The 16,179-nt window shown below is 37.8% G+C and overlaps 2 protein-coding genes across 5 annotated transcripts in view; both read right to left on the minus strand.

The window, feature by feature from the left end:
• nf1b (neurofibromin 1b) overlaps positions 1-4,979 on the minus strand; it is a 70,713-nt gene extending 65,734 nt beyond the window's left edge. The window contains exons 1-2 of one of the 3 annotated variants that reach the window (XR_008304586.1): positions 4,719-4,977; positions 322-465 (exon numbers count right to left, since the gene is read on the minus strand). Coding sequence is in view for 2 of the 3 variants with exons in the window: in XM_053241493.1 (XP_053097468.1) it covers positions 322-465; positions 4,719-4,778 (204 nt within the window). In the remaining variant the exon portion in view is untranslated. Of the gene's footprint in view, positions 1-321; positions 466-4,718 lie in introns of all 3 variants that reach the window. The other 2 variants (XM_053241493.1, XM_053241494.1) reach the window with 2 other exon arrangements.
• An 829-nt stretch (positions 4,980-5,808) lies between these two features.
• LOC113544747 (galectin-9) lies at positions 5,809-16,028 on the minus strand. 2 transcript variants are annotated; one of them, XM_026943683.3, is made up of 10 exons: positions 15,674-16,028; positions 12,837-12,925; positions 11,504-11,711; positions 11,191-11,310; positions 11,073-11,108; positions 10,911-10,946; positions 10,785-10,817; positions 9,707-9,795; positions 8,655-8,811; positions 5,809-7,661 (listed from the first exon to the last, which is right to left on the minus strand). In XM_026943683.3, exons 1-10 carry the CDS (start codon positions 15,701-15,703, stop codon positions 7,515-7,517), a joined length of 945 nt encoding a protein of 314 aa, XP_026799484.2. In that variant the 5' UTR covers positions 15,704-16,028; the 3' UTR covers positions 5,809-7,514. The 2 variants fall into 2 exon arrangements, with proteins under 2 accessions (XP_026799484.2, XP_026799483.2); XM_026943682.3 differs by lacking the exon at positions 15,674-16,028 and adding an exon at positions 15,065-15,569.
• Positions 16,029-16,179: the final 151 nt, after the last annotated feature.

The following is a 16,179-nucleotide window of genomic DNA, read 5'->3' on the forward strand; positions in this document are numbered from 1 at the left end:
TTGTATTCACTGTCAAGTTTCCTGTTCTTCCATTGGTTCACTATACTTATGTGTTCACCTGTTCTGTGTTTCACCTGAATTAGTTTGGTTATTTATTCAGTGTTGTTTTTTTCTTCCTTGCGAAGTCTTGCCAATCACACTGTACATGAGTGCTGTTTCTTGTCTCTTGTTTTCCTTTTTGTTTTCAAATTTAGTGTCTGTGTTACCATTTTCTGGGTACGGATTGTATTTCTTTGATATTTCCGACATGTGTATTGATACCTCGCATTAAACTATGACACAATAAAGTCGCCCAGTCTGGTGAAGTGTTTATTCACTTACCATATTGTTCACGTTCTTCAGTATGTTGGTGAGGCCGCTGATGACCAGCGAGAACTTGTACTTGGAGATGTTGATCAGACATTCTCTGTTGTGCTCCGTGCTGACTTTGGTATGCGTGTTCTGTTGCCCGACTTTGACTGGAAGCTAAAAAAAAAAAAAAACAATAACAAAAAAAGTAATATTTAGTGCTTTCAAATGGAAAAAAAAGTGAAATGAGGTTACTGACATAGTTCAAGTGGTTAAAGTCAGAACAACACCATTGCTAGGCAACTGGAAAATATGTACACCAAGGATAAGCTAGCCAAACTGTTTGGAATGTCAACGTTTGTTTATTTAGCATTTATGGAAGGAGTCTCCAGTGTCAGTGGTTCATAACAGGCAGTAAGTTTTCCACCATGTGAAAGTCTTCAGAACAAAAGAGTTGCAGGTTCTTGGTAACATGACAAGCTGCTTTTTTGTTTCCACAACATTAAATGTAACTATAAATCGTTTAAATAAATAAATAAATAAATAAATAAATGGCAAATTGCTGTGTAAAACACTTCAGGATGTTTTGTTATAGAAAAATAATCACCTTGTGGGGATAGTAACTCAGCTGCACGCTGGGCCGTGTCACAACACCCTGTCGTTGATTATTTTCCTACAACAGTACACTCCGAAGTGTGTTATTCATTGTACAATAATTAAAGTGGATGTTTTCAAGCCCAGCAGGAGTGATGCCAGAAATTTCCTTTCTTAACAAGATTAAACAGTGTTGGTGTGAATGCAAACGCAAGCCCAAACTTGAGCATTCTTCAGTGAAACTTTCAGAGCTTTCCATGAATGTACACACAGATGAAGACTGAAAACACAGCGCAAATGAAAAGCCTCTGTCTTCAGCATTTTTTCATACGCAGATTGCCAATGCGGCTGAGCAGACGGCTGGGTCGTCATGAGAGCTCGGTAAAAAACGGCCCTTGTCTGTCTACCTCCCTCACACACACACACGCAGGAACAAAAATGTCTTTGGAGGGTGCCACTCCTCTCCAGGCCACAGCGGAACACCTGCAGCATCTCTTCATTCACTCACTCACACACACACACACACACACTCACTCACACACACACAGAGTGCTGAAATTAGTCATCATGCCTCTATCACTATGTAATAAATTAGCCTTGGGAGAAGAGGCATCTGGTTTAGTCGGGATTCCCTGTCTTATCCTTTCCGCACCCCCGGGTTCAGAGGAAGCCTCAGAGAAACATCAACAGAACCAGTGGAACCACAGTGCGGTGGATACACACACTGAAAAATCAACAAGGTGATCTCACTGACCCTCAAGTCAGGGGAGAGGGAGACAGAACGAGGGCCACGTGTTTGACAAGTTACCAAACAGCAAGGAGAGGAAATGGAAATTAGAATCTTGGGACCGGACAGGCCGGAACACACACACACACACACACACACACACACACACACACAGAGAAAGAACATGCTGACATCCATATTCATGCCAGGCTGACAAACACAAGGCCACTTTGTTTCGGTTCAGAACTTCCTTTAGGGTGTAGACAAGCCCTTGAGTACTCTGCCAAAAACTGCCAGGACTGCAGAGAGACCAGACAAGGAAAGTGTGTATCCCTTCACCTAGAACAGGAGGAAACACACACACACACGCGCATACACACACACAGTCTCTGACATCCACCACAGATTATAACAGAACTGAGTATCTCAGTTTCCTCAACTTCAGTGAAAAATGTGAGGTACAAATACTCAAATTTTTATTATACAGACAAATTTCATCAGGCAGATGTTTTTATTCAAAGCGATTTGCTAATAGTGACGCAGAATCATTTGAAGGGTTACATCATGGACCCAACAGTGTCTCTCAAGCAAGCCTGAGATTTTAACGCTGGTTATTAGCTCAGAACCTCAACCTTAACCACTGCTGCAAAAATGATCACATCTCCTTCCCCGGGATTGACACTGAAACCACACCTCCTTTCCTGGGGCTGACACTGAGACCACACCTCCTTTCCTGGGGCTGACACTGAGACCACACCTCCTTTCCCGGGGCTGACACTGAGACCATAGCTCCTGCACTGAGACTGAGACTGAAAGGCCACGCCTCCTGCACTGAGACTGAGACTGAAAGGCCACGCCTCCTGCACTGAGACTGACATGAACCAGAGCCATGCCTCCTTCTCTAATCTGAATCGTTGAAACCTTACTCTCACCCATTCACGCATGCATCTATCAATTTTTATAACAGATTTAAATCACTATATTCATCAACCCAAGGGTTAAATCAGGACCTTTAAAAGGTTCTTCAGTTTGTCCTTAATCTTTGAACACCAAGTTTCCCTATCAGATGGAGTTCTGAGCAGAACCCCGTTAGAAAGCTAAGAACTCCACTGTCCAATCTTAACTCTCCAAGGCCCCTTGATAAATCTATTTTTCTAAAACGGTTCCAAAAATCTGTCTTAGAAACATTACAACTCATACGACACAGAAAAGGTCAAATCTAGAACCCTTAAAACTTCTTTACTTTTCCCTTAAAGGTTCTATGTAAAATCCTACGACAGTCAGTTCACCTATCAGGGAGGATTCCAGGTAGCAGGTTATGGAGCTAAGAACCCTTAACTATCTCTTGGAGAACTTTATCTAAAAGTGCAGTTTGTTTGTTTTTTGTTTTTTTTTGCATTAAATCGGTGTAGAGTTATAAACCCTGCATAAATCCTGCTAAAGCTAACTTCATCAAATCCTATTTTGTGATTATGTAGTGCTAAGAACAGGCTTAGCATTAAGATGCAGTTCTAATCTTTATTACACTTGTATTAAAGTTTACTGAGCCACTGGGCAGGGTCTGATGTATAATACAATAACACAGGATGTATAATACAGTCAGATGGAGTCGCTGGCCATCCTACAGCATCTGTGATCCAGATCCAGAGTTCTCATGTGATGGAGCACTTGTTCTGACAGAACCTGGAGTGCAAGTCTAACATCCCCAGTCTGACAGCTAAACCATGATAAAAAACGCTGGGACATTATATCCTGATATACATCATGATATCCTGTAGTGTTTTTCTCCTCTTATACTACAACACTTACAATTTCTTCTTTATTAAAGAACAACGTGGCATACTTTTTATCCTTTTATAGTTACATTTAATGTTGTGGACCATCCGCAAAACAATTTAGTTCCTGTTATCATTTACAGAAAAACTAAACGCAGCTTGTCATGTTAGAGAGAAACCATCCTCTGTCCTGAAGACTGTTACAAAGCCCTGACACTGGAGACTCCTTCCATATTTGTGAAATACCCTTCACCCTTGGCTAAGGAGAAGGATAGGCAATGTGATGCTGTGTTTTTAGAGTTATGGTGTACATGTGTGAGTCGAGGTTGACTCTCAGCAGTGCTGATGTTGACAGAAAGCCGCAGGTTCATCACCGGGAGGCACCTGACGCATCTGAGTGGTACATTTATAGCTAAAGAATGATCTTTATATTGTTTGTATTTGTCTGGGCATCAAATATATACATATAAACACTACCTGATGAAAAGACTTTCTTACTCTTACTAGCAGAGAAGCCTTGATGGTGTATAAAGACAGGTGTAATGTTACAGCATACAAAGACATCTTATATAACTGTGTGCTTCCAGCTTTGTGGCGACAGTTTGGGGAAGATGGACATATGGGTGTGATGGTCAGGTGTCCACAAACTTATGGCCGTATAGTGTATTTATTCTACACCGAGGCACAGATGAACCATGTTTACAGACACGCCCCCGGGAGGCGGGACATATACTTTCTAGAGCGCTTGTCATTGGATGAACGCAAAGCTAGTACAGGATGAGTCAACAACAACAACAACAACAACAACTGTAATCATTTTCCAGAAGTGGCGCACTATTAAAAACTATAGTATCACACTAAGGGACAGGCACACAACGCTCTGAAACTTTTCCAATCCTTTTTTTATTTAAAAGTCAGAGAAGTGAAAGTAGTGCCCTTATTAAAGGGAGCAGACAGCGGTTTGGGGTACAGCCCCTGGCTCAGCTGACTTTCTTTTCCCTGACAGCTAGTGTGCATGTCTTCAGGAGTTTGCAGAAGAGCCTGGCATGCTCATGAAGAAGAATTTGAAAGCTGAACCGAGCCACAGGAAATGCAGTTGTGTGTAAAGGAAGAGAATAAATTATAAATAATATCCCTGAGTCTTGTCAGGCAGCTGTCAGGCTGTAGCTCAGCAGGCTAGCTCCAAAATAACACCACACTGAAAGCAAAACCCGAGCTGTCTGTGTGTCCAGGGACAGACAAGTGCTTCTGCAGGACAGCCAGTCATTTAATAATAACAATAACAATAACAATAAAGGACATTTCCTCTCTCTCTCTCTCTCTCTCTCTCTTACCTGCTCGTCGAATCTGTTAATGACGGCCTGAACCCATTCAGCGGGTTTGTGAGCCGCCATGACCCGCACAAAAAACGCCTTTCCTGCGCTTTCCAACTCCTTAATCCTCAAAGTCTGTGTTCAGGGCCCGCATGGAGGAGGCCTGGCTTGATATTTTCTCCTTTTTTCCATATCAGAAGCAGCACAGTGCCGCCATGACGGTGGCGGAAGTTTGAGTCCTCCTCTCCAGTGAGGTAGCAGTGAAGCTGCCAGGACGGGAGGCGTTACTGCGCATGCGCGCCTCTCCACAGGGCGTCTATATGACTGAATTGGAGACCACTGTGTGTGTGTGTGTGTGTGTGTGTGTGTGTGTGTGTGTGTGTGGGTTTAATTCCTTTTATACCACGGCAATTCATCAACGCTTACAATTTTTATTTATTAAAGAACATTTGATCTATTTCATGTTTTTGCAACACCAGTGAAACAAGTAGTTTCTGTTATTGCTTACATTATAGCAGCGATAAACAGTCGTTCCCTCACCAAAAACAAACAAACAAACAAACAAAAACACAGCTTGTCATGTTACTGAGAAAAGAGGGCAGGTGTGAAGGGAATAAAATGCTAGTTACACAAGTAAGCAGGTTTGTGTGGGAACAGATGCTAAAGTGAGCTATAGCTGAGATTGTGATCCTTTCCTTCATTCCTCATGTCTGAGATCGTTTAGTGATCACATGCTCTGAAATGAACTCAACTCATTAATCAGAAGAATGTCGGACAGACAGTTTAGAGGAAGAAAGACGGGCTTGTTGCAGTGTGTGTTGAGCCTCTGTGTGGATGGAACTGAGAATAGAGGCATGGATGGAGATAGCGGAAATGACACACAGTGCTCGGAGAACACTGAGCACACTGTACATGAACACAACGTAATGTGAGTCATCTGTCCACGAGTATCCTGTTGAAGCGATAAACCAGAGGTGTGTGTGTGATGATTTTACTGCTCTAACACACTCACTGAACCTGCTCATGACTGCATTATTTTAATCAGCTGTGTTAGAGAACGGTTTCTGGAGTACACGTATAAAGTTCCAATCAACTGATACAATGACATGAGTCGAGCAAAGCTTCTTTTATTATTAATTCATTATTAATATATCAGCTCTTGTTTCATTGGGCCTTTACCACTCATGAAACATTACCTTAACAAGTTTAAAAAAAAAAAAAAAAAAAAAAAGGGTTTTGTCCAAGTAGCACTGAATATTCACACAGGCATAACTTTAAAAGGATCTGGGACCAAGAATTATAAAAGCCCTGAACCACAAGCTGGAGAAAATAAATTGCTAAGAATTATAAGCTAATATTCAATACATGAGTCTTACTGACAGTCTTTAGAAGTTGAAATAACAAGATATTATGAATATGTCAAAATAACAAGATAATGAAATAAGGAGTTATTAAGTTGAAAAAATGAAAGATTTTGTAATATCAAGCTATTAAATAAAAAAAAAATTATTGTGTCTTTAGCTTGAAATAACAACATGATATCTTGAAATAACAAGTTATTAAGTGGAAATAATGATTTACTAAGTTGAATAATGACATGATATATTCAAACAGGAAGTTACTAAGTCTAAATAATGGCATAATACCTTAAAATAACAAGTTACTGTTAAGTTAAAAAGCAGAATAACAAGTTTAACTTGAAATAATGACTCAATAGATCTTGAAATAACAAGTTATTAGGTTGAAATTATGAGACATTAAGAAGAAATAATGGCATAATATCTTGAAACAACGAGTTATTAAGTCAAAATAATGAAATATCTTGCAATAAAGAGTTAATAAATCAAAACAATAAGTGATTAAGTCAAAATAATGATATAACTTGAAATAACAACACAACATCTTGAAATAAGTGGAAATAATGAGGTGTTAAGTCAAAATAATGAGATAATATCTTGAAATAATGAGCTATTAAGTTGCAGTAACAATTTATTCCACTTCAGTTCCACGCAGTTCACATGATACACACACTATCATTACGAACGAGTTTTACCATGAGCTTTTTATAAAATTCTCCAGCATTGCTTTATAAAAGATTTACATATTGCTTATGAATGTGTTATAAACCTCATATGTAGGTATGTTTCAATTAAAGCGTTTGGGCCACATATCTTAAGACACAAGGTTACAGGTCATTTCTGAGATATTTTCTCCTAATCAGCACTGTGTATTAAGTGGAACTGGGTGTAAATCTTGATTTTGTAGCAAATCGTTTCCATCAAAATTCAATAAATTGCATCATTTTTGACCTAAAAATAAACGTTTTCGGTTTGGTTGTAGTTATTGTTTTTTTTATTTAGGTTTTGCCACCTCCACTGTGCTTTTTATTATGTTAACAAGCTCTGAGAAATATGTATAAACTAGAATTAGAGGGAAAAATTAAGATAAAACATTATGTGTTGTCAAATTTTCAAACCGTGTACAAAGAGTGTAGTGTTAATGTCTAGCATTTGTTTTGCACTTAAGCAAAGTGTTTGATGTGTTACAGTGCCATCGTATAAAATTATAAAATTGTATAAAAAACTTCTGTAAATTCCATTTTTTAAAATATGATATATAGAGAAGCCAGTACAATCCCAATTTGATTTTAAAATCGGTTATTACAGTTGAATTCCCGTTAAGATTTCTGTAACTGTACCCTAAAAACAATAATGTAAATAATAATCAGTTTCTAATTTAAACTCTAAAATAAACTGATTAGTGTGAGCGGACAGCAGCTTCTCCCATTAAAGCCTTTCCCATGACCTCCATCTGCCCTTAAACTGTGACAGAACTGACACTGATGTTTCCCTCAACCTCCAGGATGTCGATCTGCTGAAGCAGGAAGTGACGGTGGTTGTAGGTGAACATTTGTATGCCGTTCACCGTGATCCTGTAGCACTGAGTGTCACATGTGATGTTCACCTGAATCACAATATCACTTTATTCAAAGATTATCCACTTAACAGCTTTATAACACATGAATAAGCACTGTGTAACATTCATAAAATAATGAAGCGTTGAGGCCATATTGATGTATTTGGAAGATGCTAAGCTTTTATAAACTGAATCTAAATTCGTGTGAAGGTGTTAGGTTTGGAACGAAACACTAGGGGGCGTACCATTAAAGGAAAATAATCAACAACAGGGTGGTGTAATGAAGCAGAGTTTCAGCTACCACCCTGAATTTGAATATTTTCCAATAACAGCATGTCCTTATATCGCAGCAATTCTCAGCAATAGTTACATCTCATGTCTGCGAAACAAGTTAGTTCTTGTTATCACTCATGTTATAAACATTCATTCCCTCAGTAGCCTCTCTATTTTTTCCACTCTCCTGAAGTATATATGAAAAAATTATGCATCTTTTCATGTTACAGGGAAACCAGAGAGCTGAAGCTTCTCTGTATGTGAAAACTTTCCCTAATTGTTACAAAGAGCCGACACTGGAGACTCCTTCCTTTTTGATTAGTCTTAGATTCTGTGTAGTGTCTGCAATACAACTTGTGAATGAACTGTCACTATGGAAATGATAAAGCATGAGTGCATTAATATAAACCTGTAATTTGTCTTACAGCCCAAACTACAGTTAGAGCAGTGGATAAAGAAAATGACTAAATATTTTAGTAAAAATGATATACTTTAACATTTATACCATATGACCCCTATAATCTGGTTCAAAAAAGGTTCCAAAAATGGAACTTCATATTCAGTGAACATCGTTGCGGTTCTTTAATGAGCTTTAAAAAGTTTAAGTTCAATACTTGATGCACTGCCCTGGGCCCCTAGAAACGATTTCTCATTGTACTAAACCTATTCTAGCTATCATAGTTCTAGAAAAAGCTCAACAGGATCAGACTGAACTCATCTGTTTCTACATCTTTCTCAGCTTGAAAACTGCAGAGAGGTTTTGATTACCGTAAACTGCTGGCCTCTGTAGAAGGGCATGCCACCGCTTCTCTCCTCATGACCCCAGCACTCCTTCATCAGGCTGTTGCGCACCACTACGTTCTCGTTGAAACGCGGGTTGAAGTGGAAAGCAATGCCGGAGTTATAACGCAGGTTGATGCAGAACCTGGGAAATAAGGGAAAAAAAAAACTTCAGCCAAAGTCAAAACACTTTCATCGCTTTCTATTTTCTATTTTCCTGTCAAAAGCAATTGTATAGTGCTGCGACTGTCTAAAGCATCCTCCTGTCATCTGAAGATTGTGAAACTGAGCTTGGTGATTTCACAGACGTTTGGATTCCTGCTCTAGGGATGGGACTTGGCCTTGATTGCTTGATAATGGAGATTTAGCTAGCATGTGGATATTAAACAACTAAAATTGTATGAAAAAATAAAAGATTTTAAAAATGCAACAGTGAATCACAAATCCATAATCAGATACTGTAAATGTAGCCTCAGTTTCAATAGTTTTGTGATTTCAACTGTCTACAAATCATAATTTATGTGTTAACATTGTTACAATTCCAAATCACTATCGATTTTACACTATCGATTTTAAAGTGCAATAATTGAAATGAATCAATGCAGCAATCATAAACCGATTATTATCAATTATAATTGAATATAAATTGATTATTATTGAAAGAGAACAGACAACTGGTGTGTACAAAATAATTCTTTAAATCTTGTTAAACTGGTATATTTGTAAATAAGCTATCAAGGTGAACACTGATACTTTTAAAATAATCCTTCTCCACGTCATCATCAGTCGCAACTTAACGGTAGGCCTACCACAGATTCAGAACAAAGTTGGTCACATTTCGATCAGAGGATACTACATCAAATCGTTATGTGTTGTATCATAGCAGATTCAGTATCATCAAATATAGATTCACTGCCTTACGAAGCAAAATCGTATCGTATCATATCGTATTGTATTGTATCATATTGTAAACAACCTAAGCAACCCTGAACCTAAACAACCTTTGTATACATGTGTACAGTGTATGCTAATACACACACCTGTCAGCGTTGTGGTTGATACAGCCCTGCACGGTGATGGCTCTGCCCGGGTAAAGTCCACCCTGGATAATGGTTTTATATGGCAGCACCTGATGAAAAATTCATTTTCAGAAACATCCCTGAATTCTATGTAAAGTCTATATATATTCTATAGAGCACTTTCATTTACATTATGTACTTAAAATTCAGATTAAACACAATCCAGTCCAGGGATTTGTTTCATTTGAACTCAGTAGCACAGCTAGACCACAGTTAGCAAGCCTACAGTTAGAAAAGCAGGTAGTTAGCAGAATAGTTAGTTAGTAAGCTAATATCGTGTATGTAATTCAAAGAAATGGACATATATGTCATTTATGGACACTTAAATCACATCTAAAACAGATTTCTATGGTGATTTGGAAGGTCCATTTCCATAGTTTGCTGTGCATGCTAGCGTACTGCTTAGCATGCTAATGTGTTCTTGACAAATCACCTTGGAAATAGATTTTATATCCCATCCTGATAATTTCTGATATTTGATATGCAATAAATTTATTTGAATAATGTACATCATACTGGCTTACTAATTAACTATATTACTAACTACCTGCTTTGCTAACTAAAGTACATGCTAGCTGTGGGCAGTGCCGGCTCAGTGGTCAGGGCTCAGGGACATTAACTGAAAGCTTGAGTTTGTTTGAGAAGTTTGAATCCTGAAATCAGAAGCTGTTGGGTCTTTGAGCAAAATGCTTAACCTTCATCTGCTTCCTTTGGATAAAAAGCATCAACCAAATTAAGATATGTTAAATGTATAGTGAGCTTAGGTTTGGTTACATAAAGCCCAATTTGAAAAACGAAATTCAAATGTGACTTTGAAAAATGAAAATTAAAATCAGATCGCAATTCCTTCTTAATAAAAACAGGCCACCGCCCTTCTCTTTGGAGGACAATACGGACACATGCACATTAACAAATGACACACAAAACACTTGTCTGCAAACCACGAATGAATACATGTGACAGGAAACAAAAACCACATATGTAAAAAAAGACCTTCAAAGACCTTCTGTAGTGGATTATGGGATTATGTGGTTCTTACATAAGCACATGGAGGACTGTACGGAGGAGGTGTCTGTGAAGAAAGATAACAGGATCTACTCAGACAGATATCAAACATGTAAGGAAATGAAAGGATGAATAAAAAAAAGTCTTAAGTTCTACTCACAGCACATACACCTGGGGAAGCGTAAGAAGACTTCACCTGAAGTAGAAATGAAGCAGATATCAAAGTGTTATTTGTCCCTTGATCATTTTTCACATTAAAGCCACGTTATTCAGATGTTCACAGACTTCAACACTGACGTCTGTGATAATTTCATAAACGTACCGTGTGTGCAAAGCTGGGTTGTGCCACCCACGAGGTCTGTAAATAAACAATGGGATATTTACAGTGGAACCTGATATGTAAAGCAGCATTTTCAAATTCTTCTCTGATTGATACTCACAGCCGGGTTTTGGAAAGTGATGGACGTGATATCTACACCTCCGTCCACAGAGATCGCATTCACACGGGAGACAGGCAGACGGTGCAAGTACTCCAGGAAATGGGCTCCATTTACGATCACCTGAGACATCAGCACAAGTTAGACAGCTAAACTGATAGATTGTGTATAACTTTATTGATTCTGTAAGAGAAATGATCTTTCTATAGCAGCACAGTGCACAGATTAAGAGATGGAGAAAAGGTAAATAAGGTAAAGAGGTATAATTACAGTAGTGTACAATAAATATAAGAGAAAAAAGGGGGTGCTTCCAAACCGAATAGGAGTCTCGGTTGACCAGGAAGGTGATGGTGAAGTCGGAGCCTCTGGGAAGTGGGGTGTGGTTGGTCCGTTGCTCTGAACCCCAGCAGGATTTCTGTAGTGTGTTACACACCACATGACCCGAGTTACCGACGTAGCGTGGGTTGAAATGGAGGGCGATATCACTCGATGCCTTGGTGCCACATTGCAAATTCACACAAAACCTGTCCATAAAATCAAAGCCTTATAAGCTTACACATTTTCATTTAGCTAAGTGGCAGGAGACTGTGGGTCAACAAGGGAGTCACTCACTTAGGGGTGTGCACTTATAGGAAAATAATCAATGACATGGCAGCATAGAAAAATCACTGTTACCACCCTAAAGTTAATTATTTTCCAATAATATTTTCACATAGTGTTTTATTCCTCTTAAACCACAGCAATTTGTCAGTGATAACATTTGTATTTATTATAAAAGATGTCACATATTTTTTAACCATTTATAGTTACTTTTAATGTTGTAGAACTTCTGAGAAATAGGTTAGTTCCTGTTGTCACTTACGTTATAGCAGCTATAAACATTTATTTATTCATCAACCTTAAAAAGATAAAAAAAAAAAGATTAAAAAAAAACAGCTTGTTTTGTAAATGACAGAAATCTTAAAGTTACAGCTTTACCTCTCATTGCTACAAAGCACTGACACTGGAGACTCCTTCTTTAAACGCTTAATAAACACTTAACAGAAAATGTCGCCATATCAACAGTTTTTAAAATCAATTTATTTTTTGCAGTAAACCAATATAAGAGAAATGTTTGACATCGATTTATGCATAAAGGAATTACTAATTAATTAAATAATTATATATTGGTGGTCTGTTAATGTTAAAACATAAAAGTTATATATAGTCTGTGGGTGAACACACTATGGAGAATTCTCATCATCTGAAAATATTTGTATTGCTCTAAGTCATTTACGTTAGCTACATGATATCCAACATAGTAGAACACCATTAATCATAAGCAGGTGCCTACATGTAGCATCATGTTAACCTTTTAGTTAGCTTATCTAATGTTAATGTCACCATGTTAGCTGTAGCAATTTGATGTTTTGTAGCTAAACAAGGTCTCTAGTAGATCATGTTAGTCAATTTGTAATTGATTAAAAATTAGTATCAGTGTTTAGTCAACAAGACTGAATTGACCTCACCTCTCTTGTTTACCCAGGAATGTGTCACTTAGCAAACACAGGCCATGCAAATAGATTTCATCAAATGACAGCCCAGTTCATACCTGAATTCCACCTTTTATTACCACATGGTGAGTTTTGCTTCAGCTTTGACATACTCACCTCTCTGCTCCTGCCAGGACTCGTCCTGTCACGGTGACGGTCTTCCCTTCAAACAGGCCTCCTTGGATACAGCCCGTAAACGGGAGTTTCTAAATGGGAGCAAATTCAGTCATGGGTAAATTTACATTTTAGATAAAATACCATTTTAAACTAGACTTACACTCTAAATTGATTTCTGAATATTAAAATATATTCTAATATATATTATATTCTAATATATTCTAGATTTGGCTTAAGATTAACACAATGTGATATCCTCATCAATAACTATTCAATCCTAATGCTGATTGAGTCATTACATGATTTTGATGATATGAATGTTTTTGTAGTCCTATAAAATTTTCGCACTTTTGGAGCACACACTTTTGACCAATCTAAAGAGGAAACTATACCACTTACACTATATGCTAAAAAAGTTTGTGGACACCTGACTATCACACCAGTATGTGGATCTTTCTCAAACTGTTGCCACAAAGCTGGAAGCACACAATCGTATAGAATGTCTTTGTATGATGAAGCGTTAAGATTTCCCTTCACTGGAACTAAGAGGCTCTAACCTGTTCCAGCATGACGATGCCCCTGTGCACAAAGCGAGCCCATGAAGACATGGTGTGTTAAGGTTAGAGTGGAAGAACTCGAGTGTCCTGCACAGAGCCCTGACCTCAACCCCACTGAACACCTTTGGGATGAACTGGAACACCGACTGAACCCCAGACCTCCTCGACATCCCAACATCAGCGCCTGATCTCACTAATGCTCTTGTAGCTGAATGATCAAATCCCCACAGCCACGCTCCAACATCTAGTGGAAAGCCTTCCCAGAAGAACTGATATTGGTTATTATAACATCAAAGGGAGGAATAAATCTGGAATGGGATGTTCAACAAGCGCATATATGATCGTGATGGTTAGGTGGCCAGGTATATTTTGGTCATATAGTGTAGCTAGTTACGTAGCTAGAACAGCCAAGAAGGGCGACCCTATAAAGATAATGTCAAATCTACCTAATGTTAATTTATTGTCAATTCTTGATTACACATAATGTATTAAAATGAAAGGACTTTGTCCCTTCCCCAAACATTTTCTGTTTTTTATTGCTTCACAATGCAAAATCTGAGGAGAAAACAGATAATATTAAAAATAATATTAAAATTATTTAAAAAAATGGATTGGCATTGCTTCCCTCCAAAGCCTTGGCTAAAAGCCCTGAAGCAACTGCACGAGGAAGAAATTCCAGGCAATATGAAGAGCAGACACGCCTCCTTGTCCTGATTCGATGGTCATTGGTGGCCCACATAATTTTTTTTTATTATTATTAGGAGTGGTTTCATCTCCAAAGCATTTTTTTTTAAATAAACGTGCATGGGGTAGGGTACAAATGTAGAAGTCTTACATATGAGGTAGGTTAGAAACAATGACAAAGAACAGCAAATGAGTTAAGGATGATCACAGTAAGCCAAAAAGTAAGGTAATAGTAGCTCAGCTTCCTTTTTTGGCGAGCAAGTAACTTGAGATTTAATTAATTATTCAGCTTTCTTTTATAAAAAATGTATTGTTTGGCCAGCAGCTTCCAGAGTAATCTTGTTAGCTCGGTTTAAACAGTACACTAGGGTTAGCAGTAGAAGTTAAACGTTATCAAAGGTCCTGTGTTTAAGTCTACAGGAAGAGACAAAATATAACAATGAGACAAAGTAAAAGTCTAAAATAACCATGATTATTGATAAAAAAAGCTTTATTTAACCTAAGATATATAAAAATACAGTTACTATTATTACTACTGATTACAGCATTGAATAATTTTGCAACACAAGCCATGCCACAGGAACTGAACACTGGTGTGTTAATAATTAAGGTTTTATTTCACTCTATTAATTTATTGTGATAGTTTATTAATATAGTGATCAGATTCAGAGGTTTCCTAGCAGATTGTTCTGTTAACACAAAGCTGTGAAAATGTGATTATTTTAAGATTATTCTGAGTCTCGTGCAACTCTCTTTCAGCAATCCATTTTACTATTAATGTCTATTAATAATATACTATTAATCTACTATTTGCTATTTTACATGATACAATTTCCTTTCCTTTGGGAGTCTTTGCAAAACCCTGTGTACTAGATTTGTGAACACCAGAGCAATTCAGAGCATTGCCTCATTAATCTTGATACAGTGAAACTAATCAAATGAGTAACTTATTAAAATGAAATTAAACATGCAGGTAAAAGAGCTTACCGGTTTCAGGTAAGGATGCTGGCAGGACATTGTGATGCAGTGCAGAATAGCCACAGACTGACTGCAGAGTACAGTGGTGTGCTTGTGTAGGTTGGTATAAGTTTCAGTTTACTAGAAAAGGCTGCTGTAACCAGGAAATCCGGGACGTTTCATGCTATATATTGCATGCTTTAGACCCCACCTCATCTACCAGTCCTGACAGATTGTTCACCAGAAGCTTATCTTTGCAAACTTTTGGCTACTGTCCAACAAAAATGAGGCTCTATCTCTATCTCGATCCTTAATCTTTATCCTCAATTATGTCGATTCTGATGTTTATTCATGCTTTATTTTATCACTATAATTTGTGTTTATTCTATCAAATAACAGTTATTTCAGGTTTATGTATGTGATCTTTATTTTTCCTTTATTTGTCCTGTTTTATAACATTTCTGTTATTTCTGATTCTGTTTTTTTTGTTCGTTTGTTTTGACCTTGAGGTTGAGAAAGGCACTATATAAAATATGTAAAATATAAATACATATAAATTATTATTATTATTATTATTATTATTATTATTAGCAAAAAAAGGAAAAAATTCTAATTCAACACACTGTTTAAAGGGCTTACCGGGTTCATGTAATGTTGCTGGAAGGACATCTCAGTACAACACGAGGCTGTCAGAAGCTGAACAGAGAACACAATAGGAACTTGTGCACGTTAAATTCCGAGTATGGGTCACCATACATGGCCACAAGTCACTTCACTTCACTTCACGTTGCCGCAAGTTTCGTTTGACTTGGATAGGCAGTTGAACCTCACCTTGTTTACCCAACATCGAGTAATTTACAATGAAATAATGAGACTTGCCAGGAATTGTTTCAACACCACAGAACAAGTTATCTAATCCCAGCCTCCACAATAGTCCTGCCCTCTTGCATAGTTTCAATTTCAATTTCTCTGTTTTGCCCCAGTCTTACCCTCAAGCCCAATTCTTGGCTCAGTGTTATCCCCAAACCCAATTTCTGTCCCAGTCTTACCACCAAAACTAAATCCTGTTCAAGTCTTAACCTCAAGCCCAAATTCTGTCCCAGGTTTACACTCAGGCCCAAATCCTTTTGCTGAAGTCTATATTT

The sequence above is a fragment of the Pangasianodon hypophthalmus genome, chromosome 17, assembly GCF_027358585.1.
Source record: "Pangasianodon hypophthalmus isolate fPanHyp1 chromosome 17, fPanHyp1.pri, whole genome shotgun sequence".
NCBI lineage: Eukaryota > Metazoa > Chordata > Actinopteri > Siluriformes > Pangasiidae > Pangasianodon > Pangasianodon hypophthalmus.

What these genes read in the sequence shown, in the direction of transcription:
- LOC113544747 (XM_026943683.3), bottom strand. Translation starts at nt 15,703, where the DNA reads ATGTCCTTCCAGCAACATTACATGAACCCG. An exon ending in GTCCTGGCAGGAGCAGAGAG is followed by an intron (nt 11,712 to 12,836) that starts GTGAGTATGTCA and finishes TTTTATGGACAG; the next exon opens with GTTTTGTGTGAATTTGCAAT. An exon ending in CTTCCCCAGGTGTATGTGCT is followed by an intron (nt 10,818 to 10,910) that starts GTGAGTAGAACT and finishes CTTTCTTCACAG; the next exon opens with ACACCTCCTCCGTACAGTCC.